The sequence below is a fragment of the Eulemur rufifrons genome, chromosome 23 (assembly GCF_041146395.1).
Source record: "Eulemur rufifrons isolate Redbay chromosome 23, OSU_ERuf_1, whole genome shotgun sequence".
In the NCBI taxonomy this organism is placed as follows: Eukaryota; Metazoa; Chordata; class Mammalia; order Primates; family Lemuridae; genus Eulemur; species Eulemur rufifrons.
The window spans coordinates 16,890,815-16,915,496 of record NC_091005.1 but is presented as its reverse complement, the minus strand read 5'-3'; the positions used below and the strand labels follow the sequence as shown (position 1 = coordinate 16,915,496).

The window sequence follows — 24,682 nt, the reverse complement described above, 5'->3', positions numbered from 1 at the left end:
TTTCTTATTGCCAGGGTTTCTAAATCCTTTTCGCCTTGAGGGAAATATTTGTTGATATTTTAAGATTAAATTCCTGGTCTCTGGCAAGCATTAAAAATTTCTGAGATTTAATTGAAAATAAATTTTTTTTTTTTTTTTTTTTTTGAGACAGAGTCTCACTCTGTTGCCCAGGCTAGAGTGAGTGCCGTGGCGTCAGCCTAGCTCACAGCAACCTCAAACTCCTGAGCTCAAGCGATCCTCCTGTCTCAGCCTCCCGAGTAGCTGGGACTACAGGCATGAGCCACCATGCCCGGCTAATTTTTTCTATATATATTTTTAGCTGTCCATATAATTTCTTTCTATTTTTAGTAGAGATGGGGTCTCGCTCTTGCTCAGGCTGGTCTCGAACTCCTGAGCTCAAACGATCCGCCCACCTCGGCCTCCCAGAGTGCTAGGATTACAGGCGTGAGCCACCACGCCCGGCCGAAAATAAATTTTAATAGGTAACGTGTACATGGGTAAAGCAAAAAAATCGATTACTAGAAAAGAAGTGTACCCTGTTCTAAACCTTATTGTTTTTGCCTCTGAAAAACTATGTTACCAGAGATACTTTTTGGGTATACAAGCATATATGTATATGTTTCCTACCTTCTTTAAAAAAAACAAATACAAATAGCCAGGCTCAGTAGTATGTGCCTGTAGTCCCAGCTACTCAGAAGGCTGAGGCAGGAGGATCACTTGAGCCCAGGAGTTCAAGGCCAACATGGGCAACATAATGAGACCTCGTCTTTAAAAAAAAAAAAAAAAGAAAGAAATTAAAAGTACAAATAGTAGGATACTCTGCATATCATTTCTCACTTTCATTATCTCATATCTTGGAGATGGTACCATGGCAGTACATTTAGATGTACGTCCTTTTCAGTGACTGCATAGTATTACGTTATGTGAATAGGCCTTACTTTATTTAAGCATTCCCATATTGAAGGATGTATGGATTGTATCTAGTCTTTACAACAATAAACAAGACTACAGTGAATATTCTTTGTTTACGTTTGTATACATGTATGAGTATACATGTATACATTAAGTGAAATTTATAGAAGTAGAATTGTTTGTAAGATTATATGCAGTTAAGCTTTTAAAAAATAGATATTAGCAAATTGCCTTCCATAGACTTAGTATGGAATTATACTCCCACCAAAAATTGTGAAAATTTTGCCAGGTTATTTAACTCAGATAAGGGCTTTTGTAGAAGTCTTTCACTTCACTTTGGTTGGTGTTTCTGTCTTCCTGGGCATTGAAACAAAAAGCAGATTACAGTTTATGAAAAGGAAAAAAAGAATTTTACGTATTAGATGATTCCCCTGAAATCAAAATAGTCTAAGACTGTGGTCCCCAAACCCTAGGGCTGCAGACCAGTACTGGTTGGTGGCCTCTTAGGAGCTGGGCCACACAGCAGGAGGTGAGCAGAGGGTGAGGCAGCGAAGCTTCACCTGTATTTACAGCCGCTCTCCATTGCTCACATCACTGCATAAGCTCTGCCTCCTGTGAGATCATCAGTGGAATTAGATTCTCATAGCAGTGCAAACTCTACTGTAAACTGCTCATGCGTGGGATCTAGCTTTTATGCTCCTTGTGAGAATCTAATGCCTGATGATCTGAGGTGGAGCTAAGGCAATGATGCTAACATTGGAGAAGCTGCAAATATGGATCATCATTAGCAGAGAGGTTTGCACAATAAATGTAATGCACTTGAATCATCCCAAAACCAACCCCTCTCCATCCCCCACCCCCCATCTGTGGAAAAATTGTCTTCCACCATGAAACCGGTCCCTGGTGCCAGAAAGGTTGGGGACCACTGGTCTCAGAAGCAATTACTCTTACAAGTCTTGGGCTCACTTCTTATATCCTTGAGTTTTCCTGTATTCCAGCTTTTTTCTCTTCAGAAAGTGGGACGAAATGTTCATATTTTCTTCGCTGAGAACTCGTGGAAGAAATAGTGCAAATAAATTTGAGGCTCTTCTCAATATAACTTGTTCTCCAAGGCCAGGCGTAGCGGCTCATGCCTGTAATCCTAGCACTCTGGGAGGCTTAGGCGGGAGGATCGCCTGAGTTCAGGAGTTCGAGCCCAGCCTGAGCAAGAATAAGACCCCATCTCTACTAAAAATAGAAAAAATTAACCGGGCGTGGTGGTGCATGCCTGTAGTCCCAGCTACTTGGGAGGCTGAGGCAGTAGGATTGCTTGAGCCCAGGAGTTTGAGGTTGCTGTGAGCTAGGCTGATGCCACGGCACTCTAGCCCGGCCAACAGAGTGAGACTCTGTCTCAAAAAAAAAAAAAAAAAAGTCAAAAAATATCTGGCATTGCTTGCATCATTTCAGGACAGGGAAAATAAAAGAAAAAAAAATACCTGGCATATGTCATATGTTCTTAGAACATGTTTTCTGGGCAGATTAATTCTGTGAGGTGATTTTGGGTGTTTTCTTGGTGAAAACAGCTGCACCTGACTTAGATGGAAAACACTGTATTTTGATTCTAAGTGACTGAGGATGCTAACAGAATTCAATTCTTTTTTTCTTCTCCAGAATCTCAGTTTACTTCTCCTACTCCCCCCACTATGTTAAGTCAGTAGTCCCAGCTTTAAAAATTTTCTCAGGTTTGCAAGATTATAGTTGGAGTTGAGAAAGGGGTCACTGAAATTGTTTTGCCTTGTCTGTCTTGTCTTACCTTTTCCTTGTGACTATTGATGAATAGGAAGAAAAAACAAGGTGGCCTCTTGTTATTAATAGAAGAGGAGGAAGAGGAGGATTCCAATGCAGAATCTGAAGGGAGTAGCAGTGAGGAGGACGATGAAACTGCAGAGCAAGAAAAAGGAATTGGATCAGAGGATGCAAGGAAAAAGAAGGAGGATGAACTCTGGGCCAGCTTCCTCAATGACGTGGGACCAAAATCAAAAGTGCCCGCAACTACAGAAGTTAAGGTAAATTGAGAGATTGAGATGAATGCCTCTCTAGAAATACTCTAAGTTCTCCAGATAGACCTTTTTTTTTAAATTTACAAACTGAGATTTGAAACTTACAGCAGAAATCAGATTAGATGCCTTTTGATAGTAACTCTACTAAATGAAAAGGAAAGCATTTCCTAGAGTAGGAAAATAAGCCTTTCTAATCAAATAAATTTCCAATTGGTCTTTTAACTGGTTAAAGATGAAATATTTAAGAACAGCATTTTAGATGGTTTGTTTAGGTTTCATCCTTTGATGAAACTGATTATACTTCTTCCTTTTTTTCATAGACAGGAGAGGAGACTGAAGAGACAAGTTCAAGTAAATTGGTCAAAACAGAAGAGCTAGAGAAACCTAAAGAAACAGAAAAAGTTAAAATCACCAAAGTATTTGATTTTGCTGGTGAAGAAGTGAGGTAAGGGGACCTTCACAATCTTTGAAAACTAGTATTTTAAAAATGACCATCTTTGTATTAATAAGTGGTATTAACTATCCTCATTCCAGCCTATCATAATATTTTGGTAGAGATATTTGAACTCAAAACTGTGACTCTATAAATGATCAGGGAACATGAAAAAGGTCTTCTCACGTGTGATAATGTAGTTGAGTTTTATGAAGTGGTCAGCTGGACAGAAGCAAGGACATATAAGAGTTAAGTATTTGGTTCCACTTGCTCATTGTTGTTTTGTGACTTTGGATAAGTCATTTCTCTCTCTTTCTCTCTCTCTCTCTCTTTTTTTTTTTTTTCCAGATAGAGTCTTGCTCTGTTGCCTGACTAGAGTGCAGTGTCGTTGTCATAGCTTGCTGCAACGTCAAACTCCTGTGGTCAAGAAGCAATCCCCCTGCCTCAGCCTCCTGAGTAGTGGGACTACAGGCGACCGCCATGACATGCAGCTGATTTTTCTATTTTTTTTTATAGAGTCAAGGTCTCACCTTTGCTCAGGCTGGTCTCGAACTCCTGGCCTCAAGTGATCCTCCCACCTCAGCCTCCCAAAGTGCTAGGATTATGAGCATGAGCCACCACACCCAGCCCATTTCTCCCTTTATTACCTTTTTTGACTATGAAATATGAGCTCCAGTGAAGACTCTGAAATCAGATAAGAATTGAAATTAGTAGGAGAGAAATTTGGTTCCAATATTATTTCCTTAATATTTTTTAAAATGATTCATGAGGTTTGTTTACTATAGTTTAGCAAAACAATAAGGGCTTAATGCCAGTTTATCCTTGACCAGTTTAACCTCCTAGCTGTTCTAGGTAAAAGCCACATGCCTGGAATTTCCTCTTCCCCATTTATTTCAGTTTTATTATGTGAAACAGCAGATCTCCAAATTAGAGCTAAATGAGAACAGATAAAATGCCAATCAGTAATTTTATAGGTGGTCACATTTGTTTTCCTTGATAATAATTAATTAGACCCGTCGGATCTCTGAAAATGTAATTTCCCTACAATATTTATTCTTAAAAATAATGTGCTTTTCTACAGTTATTTCAGCTTGTGAAAATACGTTTTGGAAGAAAAAGTTATCAGTATTATAAATTGTGTGTAGGAAAACTTTTTATTATTTAAAAAAGATTTGGTCAGGCATAGTGGTACAGACTTGTAATCCCAGCACTTTGGGAGGCCAAGGCTGGAGGATTGCTTGAGGCCAGGAGTTCAAGACCAGCCTGCGCAACACAGTGAGACCCCATCTCTACAAAAAGAAAGAAAAGTTAGCCAGATATGGTGGCATGCACCTGTATTCGCAGCTACTCAGGAGACTGAGGCAGGAGGATTGCTTGAGCCCAGGAGTTGGAGTCCACAGTGAGCTATAATCACTCCACTGCACTCCAGCCTGGGCAGTGGAGCAAGACCCTGTCTCTCAAAAAAAAAAAAAATTTCTCCCCACCTTTTTTGCCTGAAAAATTTCATACTTACAGAAATGTTGTAAGAATAGTATTACAACAAACACCCATGTGCCTGTCGTCCCTGTTCACCCCTGGTTAACGTTTGGTTTCTGTCTCACCATCTGTATTTTGGTTTTTCTTTTGCTTTGGCTGACTCATTTGAGAATTATTATTATTTTATTATAATTATTATACTTGTAGTCATTGTGACACCTCATTCTTAAATACTTCAGCATGTCTTTTATGATCAAGGGGCTTTCTCCTTCGTAACACAAGATAACACTCACATCCAGTAAATCTAACATTAGAACACATTACTATCTATAGTTAAGGACCCTGATTTAAAATTTTCAGACTATTGCAGACCAATACTTTTGTAAAACACAATAAAAAGAAATTACTAGAAAAATAAATTTAAAAGATACACAAAATTCAAGCCCAAATTTTAAGATTCAACAGATACCCAGCTGGCTGCAGCGCCAGAGCATGTGCTTGCACATAACTGGGGCTGCCTGCTGCCTACCGTTGGTCCTTATAATCTCAGCTGACACAGCAGTGGCCAAAAAAAAGAGATTCAACAAACATAAAATTATATTTCAATAAATATAGTCAAAATGAACCAAAGATAGGAAAAGAAAATTACATAACTATATAAACAATTCATAGAAAATGCTAGTATAGGTGATTGATACAGCAAATCATTGTTACACTTTTTTATTCTGTAATTGAAGCAAAACAAAGCTAAAAGTAAAATATCAATTCTCAATGTTAAACATACACACTTTGAATAATCACTGTTTATATTAATATCTACAGTTTTTATTGCAATGAAAGAGCTTATTTCTTATTAATTAATCTAAGTTGGATTCATGACAGTGCTACTCCTGGGAGATAATGTATAGGTAAATTATTTCTGTGTTAGTTTTCTTTTGTTTTTTGTTTTTTTACATAACCCTCAAAAAGAAACCTATCTCAGATATTTTCCTATAATTGGAAGTATAAATTTTAAAGCACTTTCATTAAGTTCAGGGTTTTCATTTATAATTTTATCCAAAGTGAAGCTAGTGATACTGGTTTTTGTTTTTGTTTTTGTTTTTTAGAGATAGAGTCTTGCTTTGTTGCCCCGACTGGAGTGCAGTGGTGTCATCATTTTAGCTTACCGCAAGCTCAAACTCTTGGGCTAAAGTGATCCCACCTGCCTCAGCTTCCCAAGTAGCTGGGACTATCTGCATGTGCCACTATGCCCGAGTAATTTTTGTATTTTTTGGAGAGATGAAGGTCTTGCTCTTGCTCAGGCTGGTCTGGAACTCTAGAGCTCAAGCGATCTTCCCACCTTGGCCTCCCAGAGTGCTAGGATTACAAGCATGAACATCCACTCCTGGCCTGAATATTCTTTCGATAGAAAATGCAATCTGAAACATTCCATGAAATATATGTTAATATGTAGAAACTCTATTCTTCTAGGCTTCTAACTTTCATTTTTACCCTTATAATTTATTTGCTAGAAAAACGTTGAATTGCTTCCTTGTACGGTATTTTTAAGAAGATTAAAAATACTGAAGATATTAGACAAATAGGCAAGTTTTGTTGTTGAATTGGGGATCATCTGTTAATTATTTTCTTTCAGAAACACTATATTTTATAGTTTATCACGCTCAACAGAATTTTTCCCTTTCATAACCATTGTACTCAGCATGCAATATAATATATGCATGTTTATGATTAGCTTTCATTTTATCACATGTAAAGAGAGTAATTTAAAAATGATAATGCATTAGACTTGCATAATTCAGTTTTTACTATACTGAGTATAGTGGGGTTTTCCCCTCTTTGGTAGCAATATTTTTCTTTTCTTCCTCCATAGAGACTGGGTCTCACTATGTTGCCCAGGCTGATCTTGAACTGCTGGCCTCGGGCATTTCTCCCACCTCAGCCTCCCAAGGAGCTCAGATTATAGGTGTTCACCACTGTGCCCAGCTCAAAGATTTTTCTTGATGAAGGAAGCAGCACATTAATTCTGACATAAGCTCCTTAATCCAAAATGTTTTCCTGTCATGCAGCTGTACCGTTGGAACATACTTTTAGCTCCTTAATCCAAAATGTTTTCCTGTCATGCAGCTGTACCGTTGGAACATACTTTTCCAAACACTTAAACTCCGAATCACATGTATTGACCATGTGATCCTAGTTTTATTATACAGAATCCTTTGTATCACCTTCATATTTAAATCACACATATAATAAAATAATTTGCATGTTAGCAATATATTGGCATTCTCCACATTGCATTGAAAAAATACTTTTCTAACTTTATTATAATTCACAGTATCATAAGCCAGATCCTAAAATCTTCAAGCTGTGGTATCATTGCAAGGTTTTATTTAAACCACTTTCTTTGCCACAGATTCACCAACATTTCCAAACATCATTGCAGCAGTTTTTTACTAATATCTTGGCAATGGTATTTTTTTATTTATTTATTTTTTTTTAGTTTTAGCAACCAAAAGTGCTCCTTTTTCAAAAGGCTGTAACCATTTAGCAACTTCCTTTTTCAGAAAGGCCTCACTGTACTAATATTAATATGTAGAATTTGGCAGTTTATATTAGCTTTTTTGTGCAGTACTCTTTCTTTCAAAGAATGCTTTTGATTTTGAACTTATTTGTTTTGTGTGTAAAATGCCACTTAAGTTTTGATGGATTCATTGCATCATTATCCAAAACATTGCTGCCAAGAAACTCACTGAAGTTTTAGCACTGCATAATCAAAAACCAACTCGATACAGGTTGAGTATCCCTAACCTCAAAATCCAAAAACCCAAAATGCTCAAAAATTTGAAACTTTTTGAGAACTGACATGATACTCAAATAAAATGCTCACTGTTGCATTTCAGATTTTGGATTTTTAGATTAGGGATGCTCAGCCAGTATGTATAATGTAAAGATTCCCAAATCTGAAACACTTCTGGTTCCAGGCATTTCAGATAAAGGATGCTCAACATATATGAAGAATCATGGAGTAAAACCAGTATGATCTTGGTTGGTCTTCATTTTTTTGGAATCATTTCTATTATCATCATGTGGTTTTACTACCACTGCTGCATTCAGAAAAGGTGTGTGTTTTCTGTACAGAAACATCCAGTGAGGTTTGTTTTGCCATCAGTAAATTAGGATTAAAAAGAAATAATACCAATTTTACTTTCTTAATTTAGTTACTAATTTTAAACTGTAGGTTGAGTATTCCTCATCCGAAATGCTTGGGACAAGAAGTGTTGAGGTTTGGGGATTTTTTTTGGATTTTGGAATATTTGTATTATTACTGGTTGAGTAACCCAGATCTGAAATTCAAAATGCTCCAATGGTCATTGCTTTGAGTATTGTGTTGGGAGTGCTCAGAAAGTTTAGGGTTTTGGAGCATTTTTGATTTTCAGATTTGGGATGCTCAACTTGTGTAAATTTTAAAAATCAAAATTGATTAACAGTTAAAATAATTGTAAAAATAACAAGTTATGGCCAGATGAGGTGGTTCACACCTGTAATCCCAGCACTTTGGAAGGCCAACGTGCGAGGCCCGCTTAAGGCCAGGAGTTGAAGATCAGCCTGGGCAACAGAGTGAGACCCAATCTCTACAAAAAATAAGAAAAATTAGCCAGGTGAGGTGGCACCCACCTGTAGTTCCAGCTACTGGAGAGGCTGAGGCAAGGGGATTGTTTGAGCCTACAAGTTGGATGCTTCAATGAGCTGTGATCACACCACTGTATTCCAACCTGGGCAACAGAGTGAGACCCTGTCTCTAAAAAGAAATAAATAAGTTATAAAAATAAATGCTTACATTTTATTGGGTTTTAGTTGACACAATAACCCTAGAGTATCACACACATTGTCTGAGTATGACTAATTCACAAGTTTATTTCACATGTGACTCACCTTGCATGTTTGACAGTGACTGAATTGATCTATACTCTGTTTAATGCAGTGAGTCTATTGATCATGTCTTGAATATTATGACATTGTCAAATTGCTAAACAAGTTTCTAAATACTCAAAATTTCTGTACCCATCTCCTCTTGGACCAATAACCGGTAGTTTTGCAGCTTACACTTTGAGTAACTATATACAAATGATTCTTTTCAAAATTTTCCCCTGTTATCCCAGTAATGTTTTTTATAGCTGTTTTCTTGTTCAATCCAAGATTAAATACTATTAATACATTTGGTCTTTTTTTTTTTTTTTTTTTGCATATGTCTTTTTAGAACTGTTTTTCAAGTCTTTTTTATATTTCATAGTATTGATTTTTTGTTTTTGTTTTTTAAGAGTCCAGGCTATTTGTATTGCATAATGTTCCTCGATTTGGATCGTTGCATTGTTTCTTCATTATTAGCTTCAGATAATCATGTTAAACAAAAATACTCCACTGATGATGCTTCTCTTCCATCAAGGGGACCCAATATTAGTGGTGATAATTTAGACCACTGAAAGCAATATCTTCCAGAATTCTCCATTGTAAGGCATCCTTTCTTTGGTAATCAATTATTTTGGAGATCCATTGAATAATGTGAATTAGTATAAATATTTTGTTACCAGAAATTATATAGAAAGCTATTGAGTTGTCCAGTAGAGGGTAGCAGAGCACTGATGGTAAACCTTAAATGGCTCAAAAGTCCTGTAAAAATGATATAGAAAATATATTATTAATGTACCATTAGGAATATAGGTTTAAAAATTTTTAGAACTTTTTCTTGGCTTGAATTCTCCATCTGTCATGTAGAATATCTATAGAAGATTTATTTATAACTTTACCAGTAGCCGTACATAGAGAATAGAAAAGCTGGTCAATTGCTTTTTCTATGAGAAATCATTAAATTTCCAATCAAATTAAATTTTGCTTATAAATACTAATATAGTTGTCTGCCACACATTTTCTGTTTCATTTTCTAAAGTAAATGGGTGGGCCGGGCGCGGTGGCTCACGCCTGTAATCCTAGCACTCTGGGAGGCCGAGGCGGGTGGATCGCTCAAGGTCAGGAGTTCGAGACCAGCCTGAGCGAGACCCCGTCTCTACTAAGAATAGAAAGACATTATATGGACAACTAAAAATCTATATAGAAAAAATTAGCCGGGCATAGTGGCGCATGCCTGTAGTCCCAGCTACTCGGGAGGCTGAGGCAGTAGGATCGCTTAAGCCCAGGAGTCTGAGGTTGCTGTGAGCTAAGCTGACGCCACGGCACTCACTCTAGCCTGGGCAACAAAGTGAGACTCTGTCTCAACAAAAAAAAAAAAAATAAAGTAAATGGGTGGTGATTTTAAGTACAATACTTGATGGGTATTCAGGCAGTCTGCTGTTTTCATTTTTTGTCAGAAGAGGGCAGCACCATGTCTGTATCAAAAACAAAACAAATGAAATATGGAAGCACTTTTTCTATAAATTACATATTATCACAAATATATTTTGCATTTATGTAATATTCAAATATTATATAATAAAATTTGAATAATAAATATTTATATTTAGAAGTAATACATGCTTATTACTTTTAAAAATTATGTTACAGAAATATGTAACGTGTAACATGACAAGTAAAAGTGCTTCATAACTCCTTTCCCCTAAAGAAAACACAAATATTGTTAATAGTTGGCATATTGGCAGGATTTTTTTTTAACTTAGATTATTTATACTTAAATTAAGGTATTACAAGAAATTTTCCTGAGGGAACCTAGATCTGAATTTTCATTGATAACCAGATACAAATTTGGTATATAGATTTGAGCATATCTTTTAATCTCTTGATGTCATTATTCTGCTTTTTCTTTTTTGTCTTTATATCAAGTTAAGAGTATTACTACATCGTTAAAAAATGTGAGAAAAAGCTAGTGATGACTGAGAAGAATTTGTAAGTATAAGTATAAGGTAGTGTTAGCACAAAGTTAGTCTTTTAGTTTTTCTAACTATATTTTAGTTGTTAAATTTTGGATTTTTGCCATTTTGGTTTTTTCCCCACTTGAAAAATGTATAGCTTGTTAACCTTGGGGAATGAGGAAAAATAGTATTTTTTTATCCTTCCCTATCGCAGAACCAGCTGAATCAGTTAGCTCAGACTTTCCTAAATGAATCACCTTTAGGAAAAGGCCAGTCACGGAAAGTTTCTGCCCAAATAAAGAGTTTTCAGGAAGTTCTGAGTAAGTGAAAATGAAGTTAAAATGGAATTTCTTCTGAGAACACTTGAATTAACTATTGCAAAAAATAGGACTTTTCCTGTCAGTGTTCCCTCTTGTGTATTAGAGGTGGTGTATGGCCAGGGAAAAGTGAATAAATGGATCTTCACTTAATTCCTCTGTTTTCAGAATGGACTTCAGATCTGCCTTTTGTGAGTCTGGAACTTCTGTAGTTTTCATTTCTCCCAAGAGTAATGGGTTTTGCTGGGTTGAGGTGGAGTGTAGCCTGTGCTGTGGTTTGAAGTGCCGAAGGGGCCTTGTTGCTCCTGATGCAAACTTTCAGCTAGTTTCAGCCTGACTCCTCTTATGTACCTTCAAAGGTTCCTGGTACCTCAATTTAATGAGTCTTCTAGGGTACTGTAAAACAGGTTGGCTTGATTATTGATGGCCATTCCATGTGACTACGGGGAAGATCAGGGAAAACCAAACCCAGAGCCAATTACTGCTTATCTATATGGTTTCTACTTTGAGAAGATTTGATTGGCATTGGCATCTCTTTTTTGTTACACCTCTTCTCATTATCCTTGTTTAGTTTTATCTTTTTAAATTTATTTGCCTCTGTTTGGTAGGGTTTTAGTAGGAGTGGAGAATAAAGCATGTGTTCAGACCATAATGTATAAGTCTACTTGTTCTTCATTAGCCATTTCTGGCCTGCCCCAGATTCTACCTAGAGCAAGGAGATTTAAAGGAACACTTTCTAGTCTGGTGCCCTGGGACTTTCCATAGGCCTGAGATTTGGATGTGGGTTTATTTTGGTTATCTATATAACATTGTAAAGAAATCACCTCAAAATTTAGTGGCTTAAAAAAACAATTGTTTTATTATCATTTCTTATAGTTCTAGGAGTGGCTGGGCTCAGCTGGGCAGGTCTTGCTCAGGCTCCCTTGTACAGCCCTAGTCAGAGAGTGGCTAAGTCTGGAGCCATTACTCCCATGTCTGACACCAGGGCTAGGAAGACTCAAATACCTGGAAGTTGGAATAGGCGCCTCTCTGGGTAGTCGTCCTATATGGTCTCTCCCACATAGTGGCTTCAGAGTAGCCCAGATTTCTTGTGTGGTAACTTAGAGTTCCAAAGGTGCATTCTTAAGAGAGAGAGCCAGGTGGTAGCTAAATCACCTTTTATCAGCTAGCCTCAGAAGTTATGTCCTGCCACTTTGACAGAACTCTGTGAGTTGTTGAGGCAGCCACAAAGGGCCACTCAGTTTCAAGGGATGGTGACACAGACTCCTCTCTTACTGGGGTAGCGTCAGGATTCTGGAAGAACTTGTGTGGATGGGAAATTTGTGGCGTCTATCTTTGGAAAATATTATCTGCTTACAGAGTTCTCTGTAGCATTGCTGCTTAACCTCCGGATAGTCTTGAATAAGTCACTTAACCCGTTAGATTTCCATTTTCTCACTCATGAAATGTAAATGTGTTGTCAGTCCGCTGTTGCTACAGTAATGCTATATAGCACCCATTCCAAACCTCAGTGGTATGCAACAATAAGCATTTGTTTGTTACTCATGTGCCTCTAGGTATCTGGGATTCAGCTGATCTAGGCTTGGCTCGGCTCCAAGCTGCATGTTGGGTTCAGGTCTGCACCATGTGTCCTTCTGCCATCTTGGAGCAGCAACTACTTGAGGCACATTCTTTTTATGACACAAAGGAGCAATTCAAGGGAGCAGGTGGAACAGCACAAGCATGTGTAAAGTTTCTGTTCCTCTCATGTCAGCCAATATCTCATTGGCCTTTGAAACAACTCGTATACCCAAGCTCAGCATCAGTGGGGTAGGGAAATATCTTGTTTGTTGGTCAACAGAGAAAGAGAGAATATTACTGAATGATATTCTAATCATTTAAGTTTTTCCTCTGATTTTTGAGAGGTCCATTTGGGAGAGTAGAGAGACACACACATCGAGCCTGATGTAGAGTAGGACCAGACTTCAGAGGGCCTATGAATGTGAGGTTCAGCAGTTTGTATTTGGTTCTCTGAGTAACGCTGAGCCATCACAATGTGAGCAGGGGAGTAAAAGTTTATTTTAAAAAGCTGCCTTTCAAGATTAACTTGGCAGTCTTTCCCAGTGAAGATTCTTAATACAAAATCTCCCAAACTCTTATTCTGTGCCACTTGTATGCATGACACAATGGTAAGTGGAGAAACATAAGATGAGTGTAAGATGACTCAAAGAATGTTTGTCGTAGAAGGAGGGCCAGAAGGGGGATAGAGACTTACATTCCTTAAAGATGGAATTTATAGGATTTACCTGTCATTATTCTTGGCCAATCTTTTTCTGGATGACCTGGTTGGACACTCATAATACAGTGACCATAACCTTAGATCCTCCTACTGATAGAATTTAAACAACATTCCTCAGATGTTTTTGTTGACTTGGCAAGCCTAGGCAGGCATTGGGCATTTCTCCTCCTCTCTTTATCTGAAATTTCAGGGACCATAAATATCCTTATTTAATCCTTTAGGAGTCAGTTTTAATGAGGGTAATTTTTTCACATTTGAAATTAGATAGGATTCTTGGTCATGTTGCTTTCTTCCATTCCCAAATTAGTGCTAATTTAGCCAGCTTTAAGGGATTCTGTTTCATCTTTGAGTTATTCTAGGAGCCTTCTGCAGAGTATTTTTCAGTTGTTCATACTGTTGCTTTTCTCCTTGAGATAATGCCAGTGTTTTTCTCCCCAAATTCCATCTCCCCATCTCAACTTTTATGGGGCCTTTAAGTCCGAGTGCTAATCTATATGTGAGGTACAGTGTGAGGACCTTTTTCAGCCTTCACTTCAGTAACCCACCATGGACTGAGATTCAGCAGTGACTGCTGACGTGTGTTTCATGCTGACTCATGGGGGGGATTTTTAGGGAGATAAAATTTATATACATTGTTGTTTCATTTGTTCATTTTAGTCAGGGAAAATGTCTTTATGTAAAATTGTTGTAATAAACTTTAATCTTAAAGCACAGCAGCGAGAATTTATTGAAAGCTCAAAGGACATTTTCCTTTCAAAGGTAAATGTCTTAGAGTTTGTTTCTCCCTCTTTAGTCCTCTTGTAAACTTGATGTCTCTTTCCTTGGCACAGGGTGACTAAGGAAGTGGATGCTACATCTAAAGAAGCCAAATCCTTCCTCAAACAAAATGAGAAAGAAAAACCAGAGGCCAGTGTCCCTTCAGCTCTGCCATCCCTCCCTGCTGGGTCAGGGTGAGTATTTGAATCTCAGTCTTAAGTATACTTGGTGCGTTGGAAAAGCTGTTTTCAGTGCAGGGACCTGCTTTAGCTGCAGCTCCCATGACTCCTTCCCTGAAACAGGGAATTATGCTGCTGCTCTGACTTTGCTGCAATGTTTACCAAATGGAAGGTGCAAAGGAAAACTAGCCATAGCTTTCTCGTTTGATTCCAGCCTGGAAAAAGTCCCAGTTTACAGTGTTGACCACAGAGCTGAACTTGTAAATTTTACATTAAAAATAATAATTTTTGAATGGAAATATCAGCAGTTCATCAGAACTTTTAATGAAGATTTGGGTTGAGGACTTACTCCCATTCCCCATGACCTCAAAGTAACATAAAAAGGTCAAAGGTGATTTACAGATAATTTTCATAACATTTTTGTCAGGCTCTTAACAGTTTTTTTCCCTTCATATTTTTCAGACTCAAGTTGTTTTCAGCTAAAGACTAGAATTCTTTCTCTTTGGAAGAAGTAAAAATTCCTTTCTTCTTAAATGTAAGAAGTAAAGCATCACAATACATAACAGAAGGCTAAGATCATAGCCCACAGGAAAGTGAACATAGACTCTATCCTGTGGGTAGCCCAGAGCACCAGCTGACTGAGGAGTTCTGTATTATTCTTGTCCCCAGGTGTTTGGGGTAGAACAAATCTCCTAAACTGGCTTTTCTGAACCTTTAGTCAGAGATTGTGCCTGTTCACTTTCATTGCTATCTACAGTAAAATTTTGTTTGTTTTACATTTTTTTTTAAAGCTTTGATTTTCTTTTTTTTTTTTTTTTTTTTTTTTGAGACAGAGTCTCACTCTGTTGCCCAGGCTAGAGTGAGTGCCGTGGCGTTAGCCTAGCTCACAGCAACCTCAAACTCCTGAGCTCAAGCGATCCTCCTGTCTCAGCCTCCCGAGTAGCTGGGACTACAGGCATGTACCACCATGCCCGGCTAATTTTTTCTATATATATTTTTAGCTGTCCATATAATTTCTTTCTATTTTTTTAGTAGAGATGGGGTCTCGCTCTTGCTCAGGCTGGTCTCGAACTCCTGAGCTCAAACGATCCGCCCACCTCGGCCTCCCAGAGTGCTAGGATTACAGGCGTGAGCCACCGCGCCCGGCCTAAAGCTTTGATTTTCGTATCAGTGCGTGAGTTTCCTCACTTTTGCAGCCCTGACTCTAAACAACACTGTGTTACGGTGGTGTACTCTCTTAGGTTGCATTTACCTAGGAGCAGACCCTGAGACAAAGGTTTCAATGCAAGTCACTTATGTGAGAGGTGATTCCAGGAAGCCCCAATAGGGAGGCAAAAGGGAGGAAGGAAGCTGGTAAAGCGTGAGTTATTAAGCAGGTGACTGCTAGTGGTAGCTGGTACTCAGTCCTGCTAGGGAGCTCAGAGCAACTGGGAAGAGCACAGCAAGAGGTGACGTCCAGCACCCATCTGACATTGGCTTCCACATATTCCTTGCCCGCTATTCTCAGGCTGTGAGCTGCAGGTGCTTGCAGTGAGATGCTCCTCTTAGCATGAGTCATGGCAGTGAATGCCAGGAGATGTGGACAGGGGTACATTTGCATCTGCTATATCTTTATCTTCTTTAGATTAAGGGTATTTCTCTTCCAATGAAGCTACTGGGTGGCAGAAGTTATGTAGTAGTTACACAGAAACTTAAGAAGGAAAAGGATTTGACTTCTTGCCACTACTGTGGAAATGACATAAAAGCAGATGAAGAAGGAGCAAAGCTTTGTGGTATTAATATGAACAGAGTTCTCCAGACCTGGCCCTGTTAATACTCTAGGCCAGCACTTTTCAAGCTGTGGTTTGCAATCATCAGTTCAAAGAAAATATCAGAATACATTCCATGTAGTAAGAGTAAATATTGTTTCATAAATTTTGTTTGGTTTTGTTTTATTTATTTACTTACTTATTTTTGAGAACAAGGTTTTGCTCTATCACCCAGGGCTGGAATACAGTGGTGTAGTCATAGCTCACTGCAGCTTCAAGCTCCTGGACTCAAGTAATCCTCTTGCCTCAGCCTCCCAGGTAGCTAGGACTGCAGACACGTGCCACCGCACCCGGCTAATTTTATTTTTTGTAGAGATGAGGTCTCACTCTGTTACTCAGGCTGTTTCAAATTTCTGGCCTCAAGCAATCCTCCCACCTCTGCCTCCCAAAGTGTTAGGATTATAGGCATTGAGCCGCCATGCCGGCCTATTTCATAAAATTTTTATTTTACTTATTGATATATTGGGTGACAAAATAAACTATATTTCTAGTGAGGATTATACAAATATACTGTAATTTTCTATTTTACATTATTGTATATAGCATGTATCATTTTATAAAACGTTATGACCCACTGAATTGATTTCACTATCTACTACAACCTGAATTTGACCAATACTGCTGTAGACTATTCTACGCTCTATCGAATTAGCCATCAGCAGGCTATTACGTGAATTGCCATATTTGTATTTGGTATTATTAAACAGTATTTCTTGAATTTATTAAAAGTATTACTGTGGAAGTTACCACTGAATATAAATACCAGATGGAAATAAAGGCAAAGAAGCTCTTCTACCTTAGGTTTCTAGCATGGTTAATTTCAACTAGCACATTTACTTCCAGCTTCCTTGGATATTTCTTCTTAAAATAATTCCCTATTGATGTTTATAAACTGTATGTTTCAGAAAATACTCTCTGTTACTGAATTATAAAAATAACTAGAGGGGGGAGAACTGGCAGCTTAACAAATCTCGGCCGGGCGCGGTGGCTCACGCCTGTAATCCTAGCACTCTGGGAGGCCGAGGCGGATGGATCGCTCAAGGTCAGGAGTTCGAGACCAGACTGAGCAAGAGCGAGACCCCGTCTCTACTAAAAATAGAAAGAAACTATATGGACAACTAAAAATATATATATAGAAAAATTAGCCGGGCATAGTGGTGCATGCCTGTAGTCCCAGCTACTCGGGAGGCTGAGGCAGGAGTATTGCTTGAGCCCAGGAGTTTGAGGTTGCTGTGAGCTAGGCTGACGCCACGGCACTCACTCTAGCCTGGGCAACAAAGTGAGACTCTGTCTCAAAAAAATAAATAAATAAATAAATAAATAAAAACAAATCTCATTTAAGTCACTAAGTCACTCATGGAAATCTCTCTGCTTGCTATATCCATGCCCTTCTTTCTTAGAGCTTATAGCCTTTCTAGAATAAGAAATCTGCTGAGATGATATCTGTATTAGGGATACTCAGCAGGAAACAGATAACATCCTCAAATTAGGATACTTTGAGGAGAATTTAATAACTCACAAAGTGATGGAAAACCACAGGGATAGGAATAGTGCAACGTCTGGTGCTAGTAATAATGAGACTCCATTACTACCCCTAGGCCTGCAGGGGCAAGAAGGGGGCAGTTGGTGGCAGTGGACAACAGAGAGTTGTGTGAAGTGGACCTCCTGACAGGAGCTGACAGACCTTCAGTTGAGCGATTGACCCACCCCCCAGGGGGAAGCCACGGGAATATATAACCCAGATTCCCCTTTCCTCCCTCCCTTCAGTCTCTTGTCAGGGCACTCCATTGCGCACTGAGGCTTATTAAAGAAAAAATTATTCCGCTGCTTTTTAAAACAGTGAGGAAGACTTTATTCAAGACTATCGAGATAGGTGTCAAGATTCTCTGTAGGGGAGAAAGAGGGAGCTCAACTCCAAATACAGCAAAGACAACTGCAGATTTATGGCAGAATGGGGGTGGGGTGTCAGTGGATGGAAAATTGCTAAGAGGAGACATCAAAGGTAGGGGGATTCTTGCTAAACCGATTAAATAGGATTCTCATTCTCGCTAAAGGCAGGCTAGGGGGGTTCAGACATCAAGGGTAGGGGCTTCTCTCTAAACTGACTTAGCAGAATTCTTGCTAAAACAGGGCTACACAGGCCTAGCAAAAGACAGGGCCAGTGTCAAGGCTTGGTTGAGAAGAGGGCTCAGAGGAGTCTGACTAAAGTTTATTTTAAGGAGAGTCTTCATCAGGCTGTGTATACAGGGTAGCTCCTGGAGCAGAGAGCAGCATGGAGAAGGGTGTAGAGGGAAGGGCCAACCGGGAGCTGTTCCCGGGAACTCTTCAAGTGAAATATTTTTCAGTAGATTAGTGAACTTCTGCCTCCCTTATAAAGGGGGTAAGGTGACCAAAATCAGTTTTTTTCAAAGCTCTAATGGAACATAACCAGATTACAAGGATATGTCTGCCAAGTGTTTGAGTAAAAGGAACCCAGGCTTGTACATGAAAATGTACACATTTAATTATGACACAGTGTAACTTGAATTTCTTAATAAATCCACAATGTCCTTCAAGGCTGGTATGCTCATTTTTCTGAAATGCATCTCAAAAAAGTTTACAATTATAATTGTGCTTGGGAAAAGACAGAGCCAAAAGGAATTCAGCTGCTCCAGGTTGGCTGAGTGGGCACATTTTACCAATGCAAACATTAGTATCTGCTGCAGATTCCACACACAGGGTATAGAAAGTCTTTTCAAGGGAAGAATTTACTGGAATAATCTAACATATTAAAATTATCTTAATGCAGTAAAAATTTTTTCCCACAGACTTTTTTTCATTTTGGGAGCTGCTTCAGTTTATAGAAATTCTCCAGCAGAAGCACTTTATTTGTTTATTTTCCTTTTCTCTAAACAGATTTAAGCAATACAGGAAAACCAGAGCAGGAGAGTAAAACATCCTGTCCCACATCTTTTGCTAAGATAAGCACAGATTTAGAAATAAGAACAGATTTAGAGGAGCAAATGTTTGTAACTGAAAATGCATTTCCTCCACATGTTTAAAATAGCACACTGCTTAGGCTATAAAAAGCCAAAGTTTATGTTTTGGGAATGGAGTAAGCCCAATTTTAATTAGAGGCAGGAATCAGACTACAAAAAGTACTCTCTTTACATATGGTAGTAAAAAGCACAGAGTTTAATGTGTCTCAATTCCCATGTTCTTGTCATTCCAAGCCCTTGATCCAGCTCTTCCCTCAGCCCCCAGCCCTCACTGCCAATACCGTTAGCTACTTGTATCCAGCTGGCCATGCTTCATCCCCACACTGCTTACTTTCAACCCAACATCTACTACTTACTTTGTTCCTGCAGTGGGCTACCATTAGTCTCATTAAAATTTTATAATCTGGCCAGGTACAGTGGCTCAGGCCCATAATCGTAACACTTTGGGAGGCTGAGGCAGGAGACTCACTTGAGGCCAGGAGTTTGAGAACAGCTTGGACAACATAGCGAGACCCTGTCTCTGCAAAAAATTAGCTGGGTGTGGTGGTGCATTCCTATAGTCCTAACCACTTGGGAGGCTGAGGCAGAAGGATCACTTGAGCCTGGGAGTTGGAGGTTGCAGCAAGTGAGGATTGTGCCACTGCACTCCAGCCTGGGAGACAGTGTGAGGCCCTGTCTCTAAAAAAAGAAACTTACAGTCTCATGCATAGGTATTGACTTGTTTAATTAAGAGTCTACTGTTTAGCTGCTTCCTTATAGATTGGGAATGACCTAAAGCAATGTAACAAGGGTGAAAGACATCATTTATTTTCCCATGTAGTGTTTGTTTTCTCTTCTTGGTCTGTTGAATGAAAAAAAAAAAAAAGACCATATTGTTGAGTCCCAGACAACATCATGGGTGGTATAAGTTTAGCAGTGTTTGCCCCAAAGGTAGAAGATGCAGAATTCCTCACATTGCCATAATGAGGATACAAGACCCGGACTAAAGGCTGAAAAGACAGTAATGCTGACCATTATGCTTTACTAGTATTCAGTGTATTTGACCAGTCCCCAGGAACTTTTTATTTGTGCAGCAGTCTTCCTGTCTGGGCAGCTCTTGTGTACTGCTGTTATCTTACATATCAGTTCCAGAATGATATACTTTATGTTGGAACAAGAACATCCTATACTTGACTTTCACTTTCATATTCTTCAGTGGCTGCCTAATACCCTGCTTCATTTGGTTTTAACTTATTATTGTTTTTAAAATATACCTCTACAGGTATTGCAGGTACAAAGTAAATAGATTTGAAATTTAGTAAAGAAAACAATTCTTTAAAGATTTCACCATGAATAGTTGGAATATTTTGAATCTCTTAAAGGTAATTTCATTCACATTCTTGATTCAAAGATATTGTACCAGGTCAAGCTAGTAACTGAGAGAAGTATGGCTGGAAAGACTAGTGATATTCGTGGCAGGGAAGGGGGGATTGTTGCCATTTGAATCAGTCCCTGCCAGTGTGAGCATCTAAATGAGATTCCAAACATAGAAAAGCTTTCAAAATGAGAACTTTTTTCATTTGCGGTCACCAGGATGGAGTACCTCTGTGAGTTTGGATTGAATACCTACACCAAATACTGTGAACCTAGGAAATATGCCTAGTGGTTTTCAAGGTGGCCCAGAGTTAAACAAATTCCAGTTTTCCTAGAAAATTCTATGAGAAGATAAACTTTACTACACAGAGCAGCCTTTTTTCTTTGCTCTTAGCCTTGAATTATAATGCTAACCAGTTTCAAAAATCTATGATTTTGAGAGCCACATGTCTATCTATATTATAAACTTTTATAAATTTTATTATAAAATTTTAATTTGTTTTATTCCTGTACCCCTGGTCATGCTGAATTTCTCCTGGTGTGAAAAATGAGTTAAGTGCTTTTAGGTGCTTCTTGGGTGTATTGGGAAGAATAGAATAGGTACCTGAAGTGTGACAGCCGTAACGTTTACTCAGTATAATAGAAATTGATTTGGGAACAAAGATTTGAAGACCTTTGTTTAAGTAGATAATTATGATGGTCTAGGAATGAAGTGAAAATATTTTGGTTAACTTTATAACAGCAATTTATTATTGCTTCATGGGCTTGAACTTCTTTTAGTGTACATTAGAGGGCAGAATTTCTCCTGAAAAGACAGCTTCTCTTTGGCAAGATCCCAGGAACTTGAAGCATTCTTAAGATTGGGGATATGAGTTCTATACATTTTTCTTTGCCTAATTAGATTAGTTTCTTGGTATGAGATTTCTGTGTACTCTGCAGTTTCTACATTTTTCTTGTATTAGAATTTGTTTTGTTTTCAACTCTACCATTGTGCTTAGAGAGTGAAAGATGATTTTTCTTCTCTCATTTTTGCATCTCTTTTTCCTTGAAATGCAAAATCTTTTTTGTTGTTTTGGGTTTTTTTTTAATTACAAGTAAAAATGGCTTCTAGTTTCACCACTTAAATTTTTTCAGAAAGAAGGCAGTGAAAGTTCCTTTCTTCATGCCTGATCCTTTATTCCCATCCCCAGAGGCTGGTAGTTATTAACGGATTATCAGGTTTGTACAGATCCTTCCCTGTGCTATGTTAGTATATTGTATTCATATATACACTTAAGACAAAAATGGATTTACAGTGTCTGTGTTAGTCTGCAATTTATATTTTTACTTAACAGTCTATCTTGGGCATCTTCCAGGTTCAGTATAAAGGTCTGTATTTTTTATGCCTACATGGTACTCCATTTTGTGAATATTCCATGATTTGAGTAACCATTCTCTTATTGATGAACACTTAGTTTTCCACATTTTACAGTTATGAATAATTCTGTGATAATCTTTACACATACATTTTTTATGTTCTGGAGAACAGATTCTTAGAAGTGAGATTGCTGGGTCATTCAGTATGTGCATCTTAAATTCTAATAGATGCTGCTAAATAAGTGATACCCATTTGAATTCATTTCTGCACATTATTAGCAGTACATTTTCATCAGGGTTTTCTCCATGATCATTACTTTAACTGGATCTTCATAACCTGATGGTTTGAGTTGTGGCTTAAATTTCCCTTAAAATTTTGAAAATCTTTACTAAAAATGGACTTTTTATCAAGTTAATGTTACATTTTTGTGCATTTGTCAGATGTTATAGAATGAATAAATTAAGGTTTGCATATTACCTCTGGGTAGTCTATATCATATAATCAAAGTTAATTAATTCTCAACCATTTAAGAGTTCAGCCATTATGTTAAAGCAAAATAAGCTAAGCACAGAAAGACAAATATCACATGTGGGAGCTAAAAAAGTGGATCCCATGAAGATAGTAGATTGGTGGTTACCAGAGACCAAGAAGGAGAGGAGGGATGAAGTGGGGGAGAATATAAATGTATTTATTACCACTGAGCTCTACACTTAAAAATGGTAAAGATGGTAAATTATATATTTTTAAACTCAAGTAAAAAGTTCAAGTGAAAAATCTGAATTTTGTAAACACGGAGAGAAATTGTGAGCCAATTTAGGGACTGTATATTATTGATCCTTTGAAAATGTTGTGTGTTACTTCTCTCTTAGGTCCTTTGTGTTGGAAGTTATTATTCCAAAATGTTTTAATGTCAGTGAAGAATGTCATTCGTCCCAAGCATAGCAACCAGTGATTTTTATGTTCTGATAAAGGCAACTTGCTGCCATTTCGTGGATGTTTATGATTATACAGAAAAATTCATATTAGATAAATATTTTAATTGGGTTTGGGGGATTTTTCTTTTGGGAGTGGCTGAGCAGCTGTGTTCTAATTATTTTAGTCAGGGATTGAAAATCAGGCTGTTCTAAAGTCCAGCACTTACTATATTCAGTTACTTAGCCCTGGATTCTTGCCAAAACCCTTTTACTCAAGGGAACTTGTGATAAATTTAAGCTGAAATAATTTAAAACTAGGCTAATATTTCCATATCATTGAGAAAATGGATGATCATAAACAAACATTCATCTTTATACCTAGTAATTCTGGATGCTTAAGACCATAAAAACAGAGCCTTTTGATTATGAGCATATCCTTGAATTTGAAATGTGGTGCAATTTCAGTCATTGCTAATTTGACGATGAACATGAAAAACTTGCACTTTGCATTGGTTTCTGCTTTAAACTGAGATCCTGAAGTCCTGGCTGCTTGTGAAATGATGTGCTTGTAGGAGGTGGAAACAAAAGAAGAATTTTTCCATGATCTGATAGAATGTGACATGACTTGTTTGGACCAGAAGTGAGAATTAGAAAGATCCAAGGAATACCATGTACAAAATGCTCTTGATCTTGATCTCTTATATACTGTAACTAGCTTCAAAGCAAAGATCGGAGGAAAAGTTTGCTTTAGAACAGTAACCACAAGTATCATGTCTGTTTCCCAAGCATGTTTCTGTGTTATGCTGTGGGTTAGCTAAATCCAAGCTTTTGATACCATTTCAGAAAGTCATTCCGATTTAGCCTGTGTTGGACCAGTCTGACCTCAATTTCTCAGTCTTGATGTGGTGAAGCCAGCTTTCCTATTGGGCTAACTTGAGTCAGCTCTGTGTTTACAGCATCCTGCCAGCCTGAGCCAAACAGAATTTCAGCTGTGTGAAGGCTTAGATTATGAAGTCTCTATCTTTATAAAGCTAGAATATTTTTTTAAAATACTTCCCTTTAAAGTAGGACTTTTAACACCGTAATGAAAGCAAAGGATCAGTGTTTCCCAGGCATAGGAGGGAAGGTCTTTGACAAAGGCTTTTATTTTCTTTACATTGTATTGATCACTGAGGAAATAAGTTGGCAATAGAAAATGGGATACAACTCCTCTCTACTAATACAGTATGTCATCTAATTATGATAGACTATCTCAGGATACCCCTTCATGATAAGACTGGTATGCCTCTGAGCTTTCTGCTGCTGTCTTTTCTATATTTGTTTAGGGTTTTCCCAGGATTCATGGGCTTCTTCTCTTTATGCATCTAATAATATTACCTACTCTTTACAGCTTTAACCGTCTATTCTATGCTGGTGGTTCTCTCTCCACTCTGTCCATTCACTACTGCCTTTTTCCTGAGCTCCAGACCCATGTTCTCACTGCTCCCTAGAAATTTATTCTGAATCCCCTGAACTCCACAGTTGGACTAATATTCAACTTATTTTCTCTAAAATTTCCCATGTTACAGAACCAAAGTAACCAAGCCTGTGAAGTTAAGTAGCTTGCCAATGAGAGCAAGCCTGGACTAGATTCTAAAGCTTCTTTCCAGTCTGGTGTTCTCATCTCCTGGGCCAAACTGCCTATTTCGGCAGGCAGGGGGAAAGGGAAATGTACCACCACTGTTCCCTCAGTTCCTTGGGCCCCAACCTCAGTGTCATCTTTAGTTCTTCCCTTTCTTTTTTCTGGCCCCCACCCACAACTGGCCAATTCAGTAAGTCTTTAATTCTACCTTCAAAATGTCTCCAAGTATTCATTCACACACACCCCATTTCATCTTCACTACCTATACTTTTTTTCTGGGCCTTACATTCTGAAGCATCTGTCTCTATGTAGTCAGAATATTTTCTAAAGTCTTTTGAAAGGCTTAGACTATTGTAATCATTTCCTAAGTTTGCTTAAAAGCCTGTAGTCACTCTTCCTCTCT

General features: G+C 38.1%; 1 protein-coding gene across 1 annotated transcript in view; it reads left to right on the top strand.

The window, feature by feature from the left end:
• The window catches only part of CFDP1 (craniofacial development protein 1), an 80,369-nt gene that overhangs the window by 3,130 nt on the left and 52,557 nt on the right, over window positions 1–24,682 (top strand). Inside the window, exons 3-5 of the mRNA XM_069497894.1 lie at window positions 2,732–2,957; window positions 3,272–3,396; window positions 14,144–14,263. Coding sequence (XP_069353995.1) covers window positions 2,732–2,957; window positions 3,272–3,396; window positions 14,144–14,263 — 471 coding nt within the window. The remainder of the gene's footprint in view (window positions 1–2,731; window positions 2,958–3,271; window positions 3,397–14,143; window positions 14,264–24,682) is intronic.